Here is an 18,602-nt window from a genome sequence, read left to right as displayed (position 1 = left end):
TGACTTATTCTAATTTGTTTCGTTCGAATCTGTTTTCTATAAATTTAAAATTCACCCACTTTTTGCCGTTTTCTGGCTGAGTAAATAAGATATGATGCTTATAATCATATTTGTTGAAAGAAAATTTGAAAGTGTTCGACGCTTTGGCTTTAAATCTGTATGTTAAGCTGTTTCTGAAGATTTTATTCTATTTATAAATATTGATCATGTTATTTGAAAATAAATTCATGACGGTGGAACAGTATCTACGGAAATTGTCTGGATTAGACAAAGAAGTCGTTCTTGTGGATCATAATTATGTTAAAGCATGGAATGCACATCCTGATTCCAATCGAGCAAAACCCGCACGTTTGCTTTTTATGAAAGGATTACAGCGATATCCTCTACTTTCCGATGCCAGGTATTTGGTTGATTTGTACGGTGAAATTTGTAATATTTTTGTTAAGATATTTTAATTTAAAATACTACAAATACTTTTGTTTGCTTTGATATTTAGTGGTTGTTATATGTTTTGAGATTTTTATTATTCGCGAATTGTTCAATGCGCATTTAATATATTTCTATCAATTCTTTTGAATTGCCCTGCGTATACCACTTATATAAACGATCTATTTTAAAAAATACTAGTTATATTTTGTAATGATGTTCTGGAGAAATGTTCAAAATCAGTTATTTTTAAAGACATGATTTATAAACTTTCAAACTTTTTTTATAAACTTTTTTACTCTTTAGTTATTTTTTATATGCTAAATTTTCGGTTCAGGAAGAGAAAAAAAATATATTTCCATAAGCTTGACAGCATTGCCTGTAATATAGCGGCTAGACTGTCTTCAGGAAGTTCCAAGACATCGCCACTTTAAATTTTTTTTTTTATATTGACTGTTATGTATCTGTTCTATGATTCAGAGGACTATTGTTTCAAAGCATTGGTTCGCACCAATATAATCATTTTCAAAATTATAAATTCCGTGCTTATCTAATTTGTTTAAAGGCGGAAAGGGAATCATTTATTTACAGTCAATCATTCAATTGTTTGTATTTTGCCAAAAAGTATTTAGCATTTTAAGCTCCATTATCAATCAACAATTTTCCTTCTTAGATGCTACCAATTGTCATTTTAAAGCAATACTGTATTCTTTCTGGTTTCATGTCTTATCATGATTCTACTAATTGCCCTTATAATCAATAGTCATTCTTATATATTTAGCCATATATTTTTAGCATATAAAAAGTATGCTAAAAATGCCTTTTTAATAATCTATATATGTTATTATATGTATGTCAAATGCTATTCTGACTTTTTTAGTTCTTAGATAGTATATATATATATGCTGGTTAAATTATCATTATCAGAATCATACATATTGATAAAGGGCTCGTTTTTTCTACTATATATGTATTATTAATATATTTATGCTGAAGCAATACTTGCAAATTAATCTTATGCCAACAGTCATTTGAAAAAAAAAAAAAAAAAAGATTTCTTACTAATAGGTTTTTTTGTAATTAAAAAGTGATTATGTTTATTAAAAGATTGTTATAAATACCAAACTTTGCCAATGATATATGGCTTATATTACTGAAGCTTCTAGTTCTATATATTTGCTTTTAGTTTTACAACTATTCCTTTAAGATCTGTTTCTAAGATTGAAAGTTATTTTTGGGTTTTATTATATTTTAATTACATTTTTTTTTTTTTTCATAGACACATATGAAATGTGTGTTTGTAATCCTAGTTAATGCCTCTTATTAATTATCATATTTCTTAATGACGGTATTTTCTTTTTAAATTAGCATTCATTATTTAAATTGCTTCTAAATTTTAGGGTTTTTTTTAAAATCAAAAATTGTTTTGCAATGTAATATTAATTTTTTGGCAGTATCATCTAAACAAATTGTGGTACTTATTATTAATTGCATGACATTAGTGAATATATTCAATCAAATTTTAATTGTTTTAACAGGACATCTTTCACAGCTTTTTTTCATGGTTATTTATTGCTGTCTGTGATAAATCTTGCATATTTATTGATTTTTTTAGACGATTAATTGCTAGCATGCAATTAATAGATCAAATTTGCTTCTATCACCCACAAAATACTATATATTTTTATAACTGAGTTATCAGGATTATATTTAAAATTAATTCTTGCCAAAATTTAAAAATCCAGATATCATTATTAAATTTTAGAATTAATTTGAATTTTTAATGTATATAAGAAAGAATATATTATCATTTGCTGATGCTGTAATACTAATAATTTTGGTTTGTAAAACTATACTAGGATAATGCCTTCATTATAATGTGCCTGACTTTCGAAAAAAGTTTTTAGTTGTCTGTAAAGACAACTACTTAGCTTATTTAGCATTCTATATTAGTTTTGAATGCAGTTACCAAATTCTCAAAGATATAGTTTCTTATTCCTTTAGGTTAACAATTTTTATTTTTCTTCATAAAAGGAAAAAATAGTTTTTCCTGTTTTCATTTAGAACATGTAAAGTAAAATATTTTCAGCGGTATACTATACTTCTGCTCTTTTAGAAGCCAGAGAAAAACAATTGCCCTTTAACGTTTTCTCATGATCTTCAATTTTCTATTTATGCTGTGTTTAATGTTTTAAAGTATAGAATTCCTAAGATCACATTAATTTCTGCAGCCCTATGAAATGAAAATGGTCATGCGTATAAGCTCATTAGAATCAGTGACGAAATTTTAATATTTATGTTTTTCAACTTTGTTTATGTTAAATTTGCAGAATTTGTCACTTTTTGTTTGTTGTTATACTAGCAGAAAAGGACCTAAAGAAACATATTTTTTGAAATTTAAATTTGTGATATTAAATCACATTGATATGATACTGTTGTGCCCTACTAATATATTTCATTTTAAGCATTACTAATATAATAATTTATTTGCATTGTGCAATTTTTAATTAAAATTAAATATTTGTTTCAATTTTATATTAGCTTATTGCATTTTTGATATAATTTTTGCAGCAATATTTATGATGTTGATATTGAAGTGTGTGACGAACCTTTGGCATCGCCATTCGATAATTCAAAAATAAAAGCTTTAACAAATGAATGTGAACGAAGCTTGAAGAATAACCATTTGTTTAAAGACAGAGAACATGATGAAGAAATCGATTTGTGAGTATTTCTAGAATTTTTGTGTAAACTTATATCAAATTTAAACTATATTTCTTTCAAAATTATTATTTGTAGATTTCATTGTAAAATTATTCCTGTATCAAGCATCATTATGCTCATTATCACTTGTAAGTTTCTCGTCTTAAATATCCTTTAAGATGAGTTAAAATATCTGAATATTTCTGATTTCTTTCTCAACTTTATATTAAAAATTTTATTATTTACTGCTTTAATATTTATAGAATGCATAAATTATTAAACTATAATGGGAAAAAAAATTTGAATCTCCTAATCATAAAGAATATTGAGTATTTTAAAGAGATATGTATATACAAACATATTGAAAAAAGTTTTCCCTTTAAAAATTTAATTTAAAAGGAGCAGAATTAAAAGAAGGTTTGTGGTGCAAAGGCTGAAGGACAACAACAACTTGTATAAAAGTGGACTGTAAAATTCATTGAAATGCTGGATAAACTAACTTAAAATCATATAAAATCTAATTATAAAAAGATAAATAGTTCCTTACAGTAATAAAAACTGTTTTATTGTATCCTGGTAAATCAGTTAAGATATATGAGTAAAAACTAATATACTTCGAAATTGAATTTAGATGGATAAATCACAAATAGTGCCAACATTTTGTTAAACACAACATTAAAAAAGGGTATCAACTATTTAATTTTTCAAAAAAACTCATTTTTATTGCCATGTTTAAAGTTTATCAGAACAGTTTAGATATAAGAATAAAGACTATACATCTTAAATACACAATTAAATATGGGTATGGAATGTTGTGATGAGTGACTGCCGGAGAGATGGAAGACATCTGAAAATGATTGTCTGTGCACAGTAAGAACATTCTTCAAGATATTGTTTGAAAAAATTCTGCACTTCCATGTAGAGTAGGAAAAAAGCAGCTTTCATCATCAATAGAAAGTGGTTGATTTGAAAATCCAGTCTGACAGCAACCTTTTGTGTTTCTTTTGTATGAATAGGGAAAGGTCTAAAGTCTATATCCTAGACTTATAAAATTGCTTATTTTTCTGGCTTATTGATAATTACATTTTGACGATGTTTAACTAATAATGCATGTCTTTGCTTTCATTTGAAATAAATTTTTACTGGTGGAAAAATTTTCTTTTTGTCATAAACTGTGTTATGAAAATTTTATTGAGTCAATTACTAAAATTATAAGAAATCCTTTATTTCATAGAATAAAGTTCCCATGATCCTTCAAAATTTCTTGGAATTTTATTTTGCTGCACTTAAAGAGTCCTTAAAAATTCGTTTTCTTTTTCATGGGCCTGTTAAAAAAATTTTGAAAAATAAATGAAATGTGCAGCCATTACTTTTTAAGAGGGAAAAGAAAGCTACTTTGTGGCCTGGTTTTGTTGTAATAGTTTTCCTAGAAGAAAAAGATATGATATGGGAACATTTTCAATCACTGGTTTTCTTTCTAAATATAATTTAGAAGAAAGAGAACAGGCAGAATTACCATCATAAATATAAAGGACTCTACAACAGATAAATTACTTTATGTGGTCCTTTAGTACCTCTTAAAAATGCAATATTTTTCTTCTTTATTGTGTTTTCACAGTGTTTAGGTGCAAAATTGAAATGTTCATTGAAATATGTGGATAGTTATTGCTTTTCAAGTATATGGAAAGTTCATATAACTCCTGAAGAGATTGCATACTTATTTCAAGAAATATTTTTTTTGCTAAAAAGTTCACTTGTGGGCTGACAAAAATGCATTGTGCATTGCCCTATTATTTCTAGTGTGTTTGGTTGATTTTAATGTATATATTCCAATATTTGGCAAATCTTGGTACAAATTTTTTGCAAAGAACTTAATTACACATCTGTGCTTTTAAAATGAAGATGGAGGAGCAGAAACTGAAGTGAAAATTAAATACATGGATTCAACCTTTATGACTGCTACACACAGGTTTCCAGAGCCATAAATAATTTATGAGAATTTTATGTTTCTTTGGAAGAATTGGGTTTGAAAAAAGTTTTATCAATGTCAGTGGTTAGTCAGTTAGTATTTTTTTAATTCTTTTTTTAATGAAAGATGAAATGCAAAATTGAATGTTCAATATTGTTAATGAAAATGGCAATTGTAGCCTACAGGTTGTCAATGAATTATTTAAGTATGACAATAATACTTTCTTATGAAATATTGACCTCTTTTTGTCTTATATGTATTATTTATCAACAAGAAGGAAAAACAATTAGAATAGAGAAATAATTTTTAGAGAGTAGGAGACTTTCCAAACATTTCTTGCAGAATTAAATGAATAGAAAATTTGCTGCTCCTGAATGAGCATTCGAAATGTTGATTTATTTGATATGCCCCACATTGAGATATATTCGTGTATATTCCATATTGAGTAAAAACTAGACTGAGTATTCCAGCAGTAACTATTCTGTCAGTTTTGACAATTTTTATTTCCAATGGAAGTGTATGATTCTTAATTGTATTACCAATGGCGGTCTGCTTTTTCACACACTCACTCGTCTCCATTTTTAAAAATGTCACAAAAGCATCAATAACTGAACCTATTTTGTTGTGAACTAATTCCCTACTTAAGATAATTGATTGCATTGCTTTCTCTTTATTTTGTTGGTGTAATAACAAATAAAGCCTTTGTTACAATAAAATCCAATTCATCAAAGTTAACTCAGTTATGTATTTGCAAGGTATTTGTGTTGATTAGATTCAAGATGAATGCAATTTTGAAAGAAATGATGAAAATAATACTAAAAAAGAAATACATTTCAGATTAGTAGAATAACTTAAAGCAAAAAGTGAGAAACTGAAGTGCCTGCATAGCGTAATGAAATAGTTTTAAAAATTGACTCTTCAAGATAATAGTTTAAAATGCAAATTCAAAATATTGAAATTTAAAACATTTATACAGTGGTGTTTGTGCTCCGGGGAAACCCCGGAATTCCGGGGATTTTGAACTTTGATTCCCGGAAATTCCGGGGATCGTTGTTCAAAAGGAAGTAGGAATAATAATGAATTATTTATTTTGATCTGGGTAATTTTGTTTGCTTTGAAAGCAGAAAATGCAAGGTCAGTGTGTGTGGTGAAAACTTTTCCTTTCTTTCTCCAAAGGCAGTGATAATGCGTGAAAAGGGGGAAAAAACTTCTTTTTTGTTCTTTCCTTATTGCGAGTTATGACTCATTCACCCGGTTCTCGGACATTCTCTTCTGGATTCTTTTCGGCAAGTAGACGCGGCAGAAAAAAAAGGGAGAGACTTCGTTCGACCAGATGTGCGATCACGTGACCTGGGTTCAAAGGTCTTAATTTTGCAAAAAAAGTAATTCATTGAACTTTTATAATTAGGTCATTCAATACTTCATAATTGTAATTTTTCATTTCCCCCCCCCCCTTCTCGAAACTCCAAAATGTCGGTAGTAAGTCCGTAAAAGTCTCAGGGGATTTTTTGGGGTCCCACAAACACCCCTGATTTATATAAGTAATGGCACTGTCATCAGTTTGTATATAAAAAGGTTTATTAATTTATAATTGTCATGATAATTTTATCTTTCATTTTGCTAAGCTCTGTTTAGAAATTAAATTAAAAATTCTTAGAGAATAATATTATTTTGCTTATTTTTAGAAAATTTAAAATGTGAATTTATTTATGAATTTAATATCTAGTAGTAGCCATGTACTAGTTAATAGTAAGGGTGTTTATGATCTCAAAACTGCAAGTTTTATTCTATTAACTGATAGAAGAAAATAAATTTATCATCATAACATGTATTCTTCGTCTACAAATAATGAACAAGAAAGAATGTAATGGTGTATTTGAATGCTTATGATGAAAATATTTGATTTAAATTTAATATTTGTAATTTTATCTTTAAAATATATAATTACATGTTCCTTATTTATTTATTTTTTTTTATTTTTTTTTTTTAAATCTTGAGGTTTTTATTTGCAATGTATGGAAAGTACAAAAAAATGCTCTTGACTAAATTAATTTTCATACTGCAAAATTTCAAGCATTGTATTGTATTAAACTTATATATTCTAAATTTAAGGCAATACAGTTAATATAAATGTTTTATTATTCCAAAAATATGAATATTTTCTTTTTTAAATTTAATATCAACATTAAAAATGTTTTTATTGCTAATTTATTAACTCAAAAGGATTTTTAGAAGTAACTTTGAATCAAATTTTTAGTATTAATATATATATATATATATATATATATATATATATATATATATATATATTTGTTTAAAACTATATAAAAAAATGTACAAAGTTTTGTGATTATTTGAATAATGCAATTAGAAAGTATTTGTAAATGTAATTAAATAACCACATTCAGCAGACATTTATTTCAGTAAATATTTGAATATTTGAGTTGAGGTCTGTAACAAATTCAAAGAATGTATAGTTAAAATGTGCAAAGATGTTGCTCAAAATTTTCTGTAATTAAAAAGGCATTTAAATTCATATTTGAATTCATGTCTATGTGAAATTCAAATAACGTGTAATTAAAATGTACAAAGATGTTGCTCAAATATTTTGTGAGCTGTGATGTAATGTGTGTTCATGAAACTTGAAGCCAGAATTGTGACCGAAAAGATCCTATCTAAAATTGACTGAAGGCAAAATTCCCTGCTTGTGAATTAAAATTACTTGTAAACATGGTTGAATTTGGTTGCAATAAGTGAATGAAGGACCATTCCAATATGTTTGAGAGAGACCATTAAAAAAAAAAAAAAACAGTGATGAATCTAAGGGATCAAAATCCTTTTAACCATCTTTCTTGGTGTTTTGTTTTTACCTTTTTGTTCTTATTTTCCTTTAAAAAAATGTAGCAATATTACTTTCTGATTTGACCGGATCAAAATTTGTTCTGCTTTTGAAATCATTCCACTCATATTTACAGCAATGAAATTATCAAGCATTTTTTTAGCCAATGCATTGCATTTTTATTAGACTATCAGTAATATTCTAGCATTCTTTGTGATTTTTATTATCAGGTGAGGTAAAATCTGAATTCAGTCTTGGTTTGTGAAACAAATGGTGCTGCAACTATCAAGAAAAAACAATTCTGTCTTGGGTATTTTTAACCAAAAGCAGGCAAAAATTATTTAACATTTTTGTGTGTATATGCTTTATGTCTCTTGTTTTTACAATAGTACAAAATATTTCAATCAATTATAAAAACTTGAAAGATCTGGCTCTGGAATAAAATATCTTGAGCCCCCCCCCCCCCTGCAAGATGACAGCAACAAAATTTGCAAAGCTGGATATATATATATATATATATATATATATATATATATATATATATATATATATATATATATATATATATATATATATATATATATATATATATATATATATGGCTGGTTTGATAAATACTCACACACCTTGACTGGCCTGCAAAATCACCTAAATTCAGCCTTATAGAAAAGCCTTTTAGAACAACATGCAAAATACTGAAATCAGCATTTCTTACAATTAGGTGAATTAGCGTGAAATATATCATCAATCGGTGGCCTAAATTTAATGAAACTTTTGCACTCCCTTCTCAATCAATTTCAAATGGTGGTCAAAGACCAAATTATATGGTATTAACATGATTTGTTGAAGGACGTCTAATTTTTTGTCCAGTGAATTGAATACAGTCTGGCAAGCAAGCTCCCGAAGATAACTAGTATCTAACAATGTGTATGGTACTTCAGTATCTTGTAAAAGTATGTGGCAATCTTAGTAATTTATTTTTGGTTTCAGATCTAGTTTGTCTCCTTCTCAAAGAAAATTGTATCAGCAAGTTTTGAATGTGCTCCGTGAGGATGAGCTATCAAAGCTATGCTACAATGGGAGTCCCAATGAGCCTTTGAAGAGGAGACTTTCTCTTGATAAGGCTGCAAGGCAGATTAGACAGATATTTGGTTTAATATTTTGGGTGGGTTTCCGAATTTATTGTTCATTAATTTTGGCATTCCTTGATTAATGTGTTTAGTAATCCATGCATGGGAAAAATTGTAATGAATCTCACAGAACAGGCCTTCTTAAACTTTTTCAACTAGCAACCCCTTTTTGAGTAAATGTTATTATACTCTTTAAATGATTTTTTAAAAATATTTTCTCCTTATAATTATTGAATTAGAATGCATAGTTATGAAAATCTTCATGATCTAAATATTATTATTTTACATAACCTGACTTGGAGTTGCTACCAACAGTTTAAGAATCCCTGTTGTAAAATTTATTACAATGTGCATAGCTTTTTTTTAATAAAAAATATGTATATGATTCTCGTTTCTATTCAATTTACATATTATCATGCTAATGAGTTCTAAAAATGTAATCAATTTGATAGTGATTGTGGAAGATAATAGAGGTTGGTTTTAAATAATATGTTGAAACACTTAGCATGTGATTGTTTGCATTTGCTATCTGTGAACTGATGTTGCTGGTGACTTATCTTGGAATATATCTCATAACACATCTTTTAGGTTTAATTTGATTTCTTATCATTATTTTTTCAAAATTTTTTTAATTTTCTCCTGCATGTCTGGTATGATGCTCTAGCAAGCTTATGGACAAAACTGTGTTAGTTTAAATTGTGTATATAAACTAATTTTATCAATCTACTACTGTCTGTATCTGTCTACATGCGAAGACAAATTTTTGAAAAAACTGTTCAATTTTCATTTTTAGTTTATTTTTTTAGGTCATTGCAATTCAAAACAATGAATAATACCATTTAAAAAGTTTTATGTAATTTGCAACTCAGTCAAATGGGGAAATTTTGGTAAAAAACTGTGAAAATTGGTGTAAAATGCAAAACATCCTAACAAGAATTATAATCTAAATTTTAAATTCTTTTTCTACAAAATATAATTACAGCTTTAGTGAAGGCAATGAACTAGGACCTAAGAAATATTTGCATTTATAAGAAAGTTATAGCAGTTCGAGTATTTCCTAACTGAAAATTTATCAAAATTCTTATGCATAAACAACATTAAGAAGCTCTAAATAAAAAACTATTCATCTCAGAACTATAATCCTAGTTCATTGCCTTTAGGATAGTATAAATAACATACATACAAAATTTCATTAAAAAATATTCATAATATTTTGAGACATCATGTTTTGCGTATCAAAATTTTTACAAAATTAAAGTTCCTCAAAAAATGCATTTAAAGTTTTTAATTGTGTTTTATAAAAAATATCTCTCTATATATTTTTTTAGTGTTTAGCCACATTTGTATGATACACCTTCTTTGTTAACAATTTTATCTGTTTTCTTCTTTTTAATAGCTCTTAATTTTTTCCTGGCAACTTTTGTTGTACTTAATGACTGCCTTTTTGACGTGGTGATTCTTTCTTTATCGAGAGAAAGGAAGTGTCTCAGGGTATAATCCCCAGGAGTTATTCCCAGTTCAAAAAAAAAAAAAAAAAAAAAAAATCCCAAGAGACCATAAAATCCATCATTAAAAATTATTGCAGTTATTGATGCTCCCAAACGTAAAGTCTGTAGCTCCACAAATGTGTTTTTGGGAATTATTGTCCACAAACGATTATTAAAGCTTACATTGGCATTTTGAGTCTTACTGTGTAAGCATTTTTTCAATAAGTTTTGATCGCATAGCTGCATGTATGTTGGTTTAATGATTTTAATAATGTTCTTTGGAAGACCTGCATTTGTTTCTTTGAATTTTTTTCCACAGGAAATTGTACGTTTATATTTACACCAACTGTCCTTTCCTGTTGGGCACTGTCCATGCATGGGATGTTTATTACTAGAACATGTGTAAGCAAATGCAGCAATGGTTGCACTCTGCATTTGCAATAAATCCCCTGCATTAGCTCTAATTGCTATCCCATAGTAATTTTGCAACTTATTTATGAAGGAGTCTGTTAATTTCCTTTTGCCACCAAGAGATTTATTCGATGATTTTAATTTTCTCAAATGAGTGCCTACTCGCTTCTGAATATGGCCAATGCATTCCAATTTTGAAACAGAATCTTTCCCATAAATGTCTTTAACTGTATCATAGCCCTTAGAGTCACCATCTCCATAGTATTGTGAATAAATGAGTTTACGACAACTCTTGGAAGGCTCAAATATTCTGTAAGCACCAAGCACTTCCATACTTCCAGATGAACCCTTATGATTTGCACACTGATGTTTTGATGCACATGATAAATTCAACTTTTTCGTGTGACACCATTGGCAAAACTGGGACATCACTTCAATATCCAGCACTTTACCACATGTCACAGAGATTGCACTCACTACTCCATTCAGTGATGAAAACCCTCTCCTTTGCCATGTTCCATCAACTGATACACCACATTAAGTAATAGCTACAGGGTTTTTATTTTCTTTTATCTCAGTAGTAGCAATATTCATTGAATTTTCTGCAACAGAACGAGCAGCTAGAAGAAGCTTCAGTTCCTGCATTCTGAATGCTTGTTTGGAAAGAAAAGATGAAAAATTGAGGGTAGCAAAAAATTTCTTGCCAGCCGTATAACCCTTTCCAATGATTCTAAGTGCACACACAAGCCAACTGTTTATTTCTTTGCGTGTGTTTTGCTTTTTAGATGAAGAAAAACCTTTGTAAAAGGAGCAATTCTTGCATTTGAGGCAGAAATTCGAACACAATCCAAAGGTAGAATCGGCTATCAAACACAAGTTGCTTTTGAAGCATAAAGGACAACATAAAAGAGTAAAAACACTTATTAATACCTTGATATCCATAATTCGAAATCCAGAAAGGTTATTCGTTTTCAAATCAGGAACATTATCTTCACATAACTGCGAATGCAGCAGTTTCTTTTCGCTGCAAGTCTTTTGTTTTGAATCTGATGCACCAACAGAGGCTGCAGCTTGCATGGAAGAAGAATGCCTAGTCCCATGAAACTTTCGTTTCTTACTTCTGTTAATGCTTTTTCCACCCATTTAAAACACTTTTTAAACAAAAAGCAATAAATATTCAAGTCAAACTAAGCTGTATTCACTCGAAAAAGCAAAGTAAATAAACATATAACACAAGGCGAGCACATGTTTTCAAACGTAAACAATGTTCGAGAAGCAGCTGTTGCCAATCTTTTCAGTATATAAAGAGCTGAAAATTAATTCAAATTTAGGTGGCTTGCAAATAGTTTTGTATAAATTTAAAAAATTAATTAATTTAGGGTTTTAGGAGCGTATATTTGATGAAACGACGAAAAACATTCAACTTCAGGTTTCGTTTTCGACTCGTTTGAATTACATAAATCTTCATATCTCCATTTCTATCAATCGTAGGAGAAAAATAAACACAGATTTAGGAAGCTAAATAAATGTACTTTAAAGTAAAAAAAAATGTGAATTTTGACCAAAAGTGGCCTTTTAGACGTAGACAAAGTTTTCATGACAATCCAGAATTTGTAATATGTCGCAGGTATTGAAAAATTCATTTTAACTTTTTATATCTATTTATTTTGTTGTAAAAAGTTTTAAATGATTGTTCAGTTTTAAATAAACTGCAAAAAATTTTATATGGTTCTTTTGTAGCAATTTTTCTCTGCATATGCAATATATTATGGAAGCTATTAATTCAATTTAAAATCTTTCATTATATGTGAAAGTAGAATTATATGTATCATGCACTTTTTCCCACTGCAATAGCATAATTTGTGAAATGAAATCCATTATATGCTTTTTCCTATTTATTGTTAATTTTTCTGATATTTTATAGGATATGAAAGAAATTTCATGGATTCATAGAACTATAGTTAATTACTGTGATATTTCAACAGTTTCATCATACATTGATGTGTTGCAAACTTTGAAAGTGAAGGTAAACAATTTCCTTAATTTTATTAAATTTTAAATTAAATATATATATATAATTAACAATTCATTTATTTCAGATACCCACTCTGATTGAAAGAGTGCTCCAGTCATATGCAGGGACACCGATTGGAGATGCTATAATTCAATTAATAAAAAAGCCATGGGACCCTATTCAACCTGTTTTGAACCAAAATAAGCCTGTTAGTTTTCTTTAAGTTTTAAACATTTTAACATATGAGTTCTAACAATTTTAACTTATATTTGATAATAATTATTAAAGCTTTATAAATAATCTAATAATTTAATCATCTATTGATGCTATTAATAGATGTGAAATTGTATTCTTTTCGTATACTTCATATTTTGAAAATAATTTTTTTCTTATAGATTTTTATATATATAGATTTCTATAGATGTCTGTTGAATTATTAATTTCTGATATGCATTTTATGTATATTTTGCCAAAGATATGTAATTTGTCCCTAAATCCTCTAATGTGGTTAATCCCATTTATATGTTTTTTTTTTTTTTTTTTTTGAATTTTTAATTGAGGCAGATTTATTGTTTGGCTTTTGTTGAGCGAGGGCCAATTTCACCTAATTCTTGTTTTCAAATTTTCACCAATGAAATGGTTTATATGTTTTGAATTTCTTCAATTTAGCATACTTACAGATTATTTTGTTAAAATAATCATTATAAATCAAGATGTGTGAAGCAAGAAATCAAGACCTGTGTAGTGTTTTATTTGAAATTTATGAATAACTTTAAATCCTTTTTGTATTGGAAATTTAAATTGCTGAAATAAAATGAGAATTGTAGAGAACTTTCAGTTATGAATATCATCTTTTGATATACTTCAGATTTTGTATGTGTATTTTTTGATTAATTAGCTACAAAATAATAAGCTAAATAGTTTAAAATCTTGAATATCTATCATCTAAGCAGTTTTGTAAAGCATGTGTGTGTGTGTGTTAAGCAATGCAATACTTTAAAGAAACAAGGAAAAAATTGAGATATTATATTAATGCTTCGTAATACTGTATCTCTTTTAATTCAGCAGATCATCATCATATTTCCTTTTATTGACATGAATTGGTATGTTTTAAAGTTGACAAATTTTTGAATCAATCATTATATATATATATACAAATGATCTTAACTTTCATTTTGCTTTATTTCAATAATAAACATACTAGTGAAGCTATTTCTTATGTTCTTTTATGTTTTCAGAAAAGGCTTCCAGGGAATCCTATCATATTAATATGTCCCAGTGCCCCAAATCAGAATGTGATGAATACTCATTCTCCTAGATTGCGATTTTGGCATAATAACCTATGTTCAATGTGTAAGGTTTTGAATGTTCCTATGTACTCGGAAGAGAGAAAAGACACTTCCACCATAGAAGAATGCCTAGACCAAATTATATTGAGCATAAGGAACAAAGTGACTGAAGTAATGAAAACATTTTCTTGAACTTATTCAACTGAAAATTTTATTTAAATAAATGAATAATTTAAATTGACTTCATCAGCTGTTCATTTATACTGTTATCTTGAGATAAAGAATTCATGAAATATTTAAATAGAATAAAAAAATGTTTATATTGAATATGATGGAGCTGTAAGCTGTATATATTGTTTAATTTATTTAAATAACATTAAATATGAAAATTAATAAATATTTTTACGGCCTTTTTGATTGATATTGTCATAATTGCAAGCTGTCACTAGTTTGGTTCTTAGTGATTTGCAACTTGGCTTTCGCTATTTGAAAATTACCAAATATACTTGAAAATGCAATTATTTTGACATCTTATGAATAATGAGGCATAGTAATCTTTTAAACAATAATTTAAAAATTTTCTAGTAAACCCATTTTTTTTGGTGTAATCTGAAAATCTTTCATGCTCTGAGGCATATATTAAAAAATGTTTTTTTTTTCCCTCTTTTATCAGGGTCAAATCAAATTTCATTGCACTTAATCTTTAACAATGGGGATGGGAGAACTCTTTGAAATGAGACATCTTTATTATAGAGAATGTAAATTATATATATTTCAAATAAGATTATTTTTAAATGGATCTGCTACTTTCAGAGTTTCAATAAGATCATTTCAGGACTATTTTATTAAGCAGAATGTGTAGTCTTTTCAATATTACCAAGTTAATGTATCTTGGGATATAGAAAAATTTTATGAAGTTATAATAATATTTTTTTAAATCAATTAATTTCTAATGTGATGACATTCTTTAGATTTTTTCCCCCTCTCAAGACTTTATCTAGTATGTAAGAATAAGTTCAAATTAATTATAATTTAAAAAAAAAGAATTTTTTAAGAGAACTTTTTTTATTATTATTATTATTAGAATAACTTACTATATACTTAGACTATACTTACCATTAGTTGCAACAAAAATAATTTCCTGCTTCACCTTTATATTATATATAAAACCATATAATTTTGGAATAACATCAGAAGAAACTTGGCCTTTCATATTTTAAAAATAATTTAGTTCAGATTTACTTTTAATTTACAGAATAGGATGTTTTCAATTAGACAGGAAAAGTTTTTGAACTCTGTTCCCAATCCATGAAAAATATGCGAAATTCCCAATTCATTTTTCTATGTGCTGCAAGCATCTACATTTCATGTAAAAACATCTACTTGAAGTAGATGCTAAAACCTCCTTGAGCTCTAGTATGTTGAAAATATTTTTCAACTTTTATTGCACTTTTTTTTTAGATATGAAACACATTCTAGAAAAATTTCTATATTTTCTTAATGGTATATTAACTTATTTGCTTGGAAAATTTTACCTTCATTATGCAATAATCTTAATATTTAAAGTAAGAACATTTTATTTTTTCAGTTGAAAAACCATTATCCTAACAGGCCTTTAATATTACTGGGGTGGACAATTGGTGCTCTGATTGCTTGTCATGTAAGTTTATCATTTTATAAATTTTCGTAGATAATTTGTTGTTAAATTTTAACTGAATCTATACAGATCATTGCTTACATGTTCTAAACCTCCTAAAAACAACATTTTAAGAGTTAACGTCTTCGAATATGAAATTTTTAATTTTCTTCTTATTGTATAAAATATATACATCTATATATTTAATCTAGATCAATAATTTTCTAATACTGAAATTATTTTATAAATGAATTTATTGATTCTTTAAAATAAATTTCTTATTTATATTTGATGATTAATTTGGATTGATTTTGGCAAATGCTGAATTTTATTCTAAATAATAAAATATTCTAATGCAATTATTTGATAAACAAAACCTTTGTAATACTGAATGCAAATTGTGCAAATAATCCATTTCATTTTAATTATGATAGCATGATTCTTGCCATAAATTCTGTATCATTTCATTTTTTTAGTATATTTTACTCCCATAACATCATAGTGACTGTTTAAAAGCAGTTTATCAGTTAAAAAAATCATCTTGTACCTGGAGAAAAGAAATTAGACAACATTAATAATATATGGTTTTGTTATAGAATTTCAACTTAATTTTTATTAATGTATTTTTACTTAAATTTATTTTGTTTCTGGTGCTTTTAACTCCCTAAAAACCTTTTCCTCTTTTTTTTTTTTTTTTTGTCATGAAAGCATAAATGTATTGTTATAAGAAGTTATATATGAGTTTCAATTTTTCATGTCTTTAGATTGCTCTTCAAGAACCAGTTGATGGGATTATTTGCATAGGTTTTCCTCTTACTGGTGTAAATGGATCAAGAGGTGTAAGAATACTTTTATTAATTTATATTATTGAACACATTTAATGAAGTAAATAACATGAAGAAAGCCACTGACAAATTTCTTTTCAGTTACCTAAGTATTGTTTGTTTTAAGGTATTTTAAATCTTGATTTATTTCTTTTTTTAGTGTGGGTGGATTAAATTTCAAAACGAGAGTTCTGTTGAAGAAATAAGCCAGCACTTTTTTACAATTTAAATTAATGGAAATGAAAGATATATGGTTTATTTAGAACAGTTGTGGGATTGTGTATTTTAAACGTATTGACTATTGATTCAAGAATAACTTTAGGTGTTATAAATTAAGAAGAGGATGTAACATTTTCTGTCAAAATTAGAAAACATCCAAATTATTCTTACAGAGGTAATATAATAGCAGAACTAAATTCATATGTTGTCAGCTGGACTAAGTAGCATATTTAGACTTTAAAAAGAAATTTTTAAATTTATTTGGGTGAAAAAAAGTTTAAAAAAATTTATGTTATGTGTGAATTATAGGTGACTGATTTTTAAAATTTTATTTTATAATATTGCTATTGTAATTGATAATTTTTTTTTAATTATTACTGAACTTTTTAAAGCTTTGTTTTTATTAATTATTATCATCAATATATAATTATTGTTGTATACTATATGAAAGAAATTTCTTTTCTTGAATATGGAAAAATATAATATTGCTTCTGTATTGGTGCACATCAACACTAAACAATTAAATATTTTGCAGGATTTAAATGATCCATTGTTGGAAAACAAAGTTCCGACATTGTTTATTGTAGGCCAGAATGCTCGAATGTGTTCAACTGATGATGTTGAAGACTTCAGATCCCGAATGAGAGCTGAAACTGGGTTAGTTATTGTTGGAGGTTGTGATGATTTGCTAAGGATGTGTCCTTCAAAAATGAAGCTTGAAAATGCTACTCAAGCAATAGTTGATCGCTGTCTTATAGTAAGTTTCATTTAAGTAATATTTTAAAACTTACTTATTGTTGAACTAAACTTTACTAATAATTATCAAAGAAAAAGTTAAATTCTACATTGATACTTTTTCCTTTACTGAATCTTAGCAGGAGGGAGAAATTCCTCCCTAATGATTGTCAGACCTTAGGTATGATATTCTTAGTGATAAATTTTGGTGCAAAAGCAGATTAACAACTTGATAAAGACTCCTTAAATAGAAAAATACTTGAACTGATGTTGTGACACTAGCCTAAAAACAGACAGTTGCAGTTCAAAGCCCTATTCCATTAAAAAAAAATATGTGGTTCTGATGAATTTTGAATCTAACATTAAGGGTGAAACATCCTTCTGTAATTATGGTTTGAAAATTTGGAAAAAAAGATGATGTTCTGGCCAAAATTATGAGATCTCTCTCAAAACAGCCCTCATTCTACTTTAACATGGAGTGATAATGTAATTAAGTGAAATCATTCTTGTTTCATACAAGTTCAACATTGTTTTAAATATTAGAAAAGGGAATGGATATTGTTATCAATTCTAAAAGTGTTTGAGTGCCAAAGTTTGTATTTGATTTTGTTAAGTAGAGGAAATGTAAAATACATTACTAAATAAACTCTTAAAATAAATACACATTTATATTATTTTAAAACTTAATTTAACTGTAAGGTTTTTTTTTTTTTTTTTTTTTTTTTTTTTTTTTTTTTGCTTTATTGTTGTTATTATTAGAAGCTAAATTTGAATTTTGACTTCATTCTATTCTGAACTGTTTACAAATTACCTTGAATATATGCAAAAATAACGCATTTCTACAGGAACATGGATTTCACCATTTTCTGAGTTTAATTTTACATTCTTTAGATTGAGTAATTTTTCTTATGTGTTATAAT

General features: G+C 27.2%; 1 protein-coding gene across 1 annotated transcript in view; it reads left to right on the top strand.

The window, feature by feature from the left end:
* The window catches only part of LOC129984810 (KAT8 regulatory NSL complex subunit 3-like), a 28,820-nt gene continuing 10,218 nt past the window's right edge, over window positions 1-18,602 (top strand). Inside the window, exons 1-9 of the mRNA XM_056094773.1 lie at window positions 1-400; window positions 2,998-3,150; window positions 8,928-9,102; window positions 12,890-12,991; window positions 13,065-13,187; window positions 14,218-14,439; window positions 15,857-15,928; window positions 16,669-16,743; window positions 17,483-17,704. Of these exons, the coding sequence (XP_055950748.1) occupies window positions 207-400; window positions 2,998-3,150; window positions 8,928-9,102; window positions 12,890-12,991; window positions 13,065-13,187; window positions 14,218-14,439; window positions 15,857-15,928; window positions 16,669-16,743; window positions 17,483-17,704 (1,338 nt within the window). The 5' untranslated portion in view covers window positions 1-206. The remainder of the gene's footprint in view (window positions 401-2,997; window positions 3,151-8,927; window positions 9,103-12,889; window positions 12,992-13,064; window positions 13,188-14,217; window positions 14,440-15,856; window positions 15,929-16,668; window positions 16,744-17,482; window positions 17,705-18,602) is intronic.

Source organism: Argiope bruennichi, chromosome 9 (genome assembly GCF_947563725.1).
Source record: "Argiope bruennichi chromosome 9, qqArgBrue1.1, whole genome shotgun sequence".
Classification (NCBI taxonomy): domain Eukaryota; kingdom Metazoa; phylum Arthropoda; class Arachnida; order Araneae; family Araneidae; genus Argiope; species Argiope bruennichi.
The sequence above is the reverse complement of the archived record's forward strand: the minus strand, read 5'-3'. Positions and strand labels throughout refer to the sequence as shown.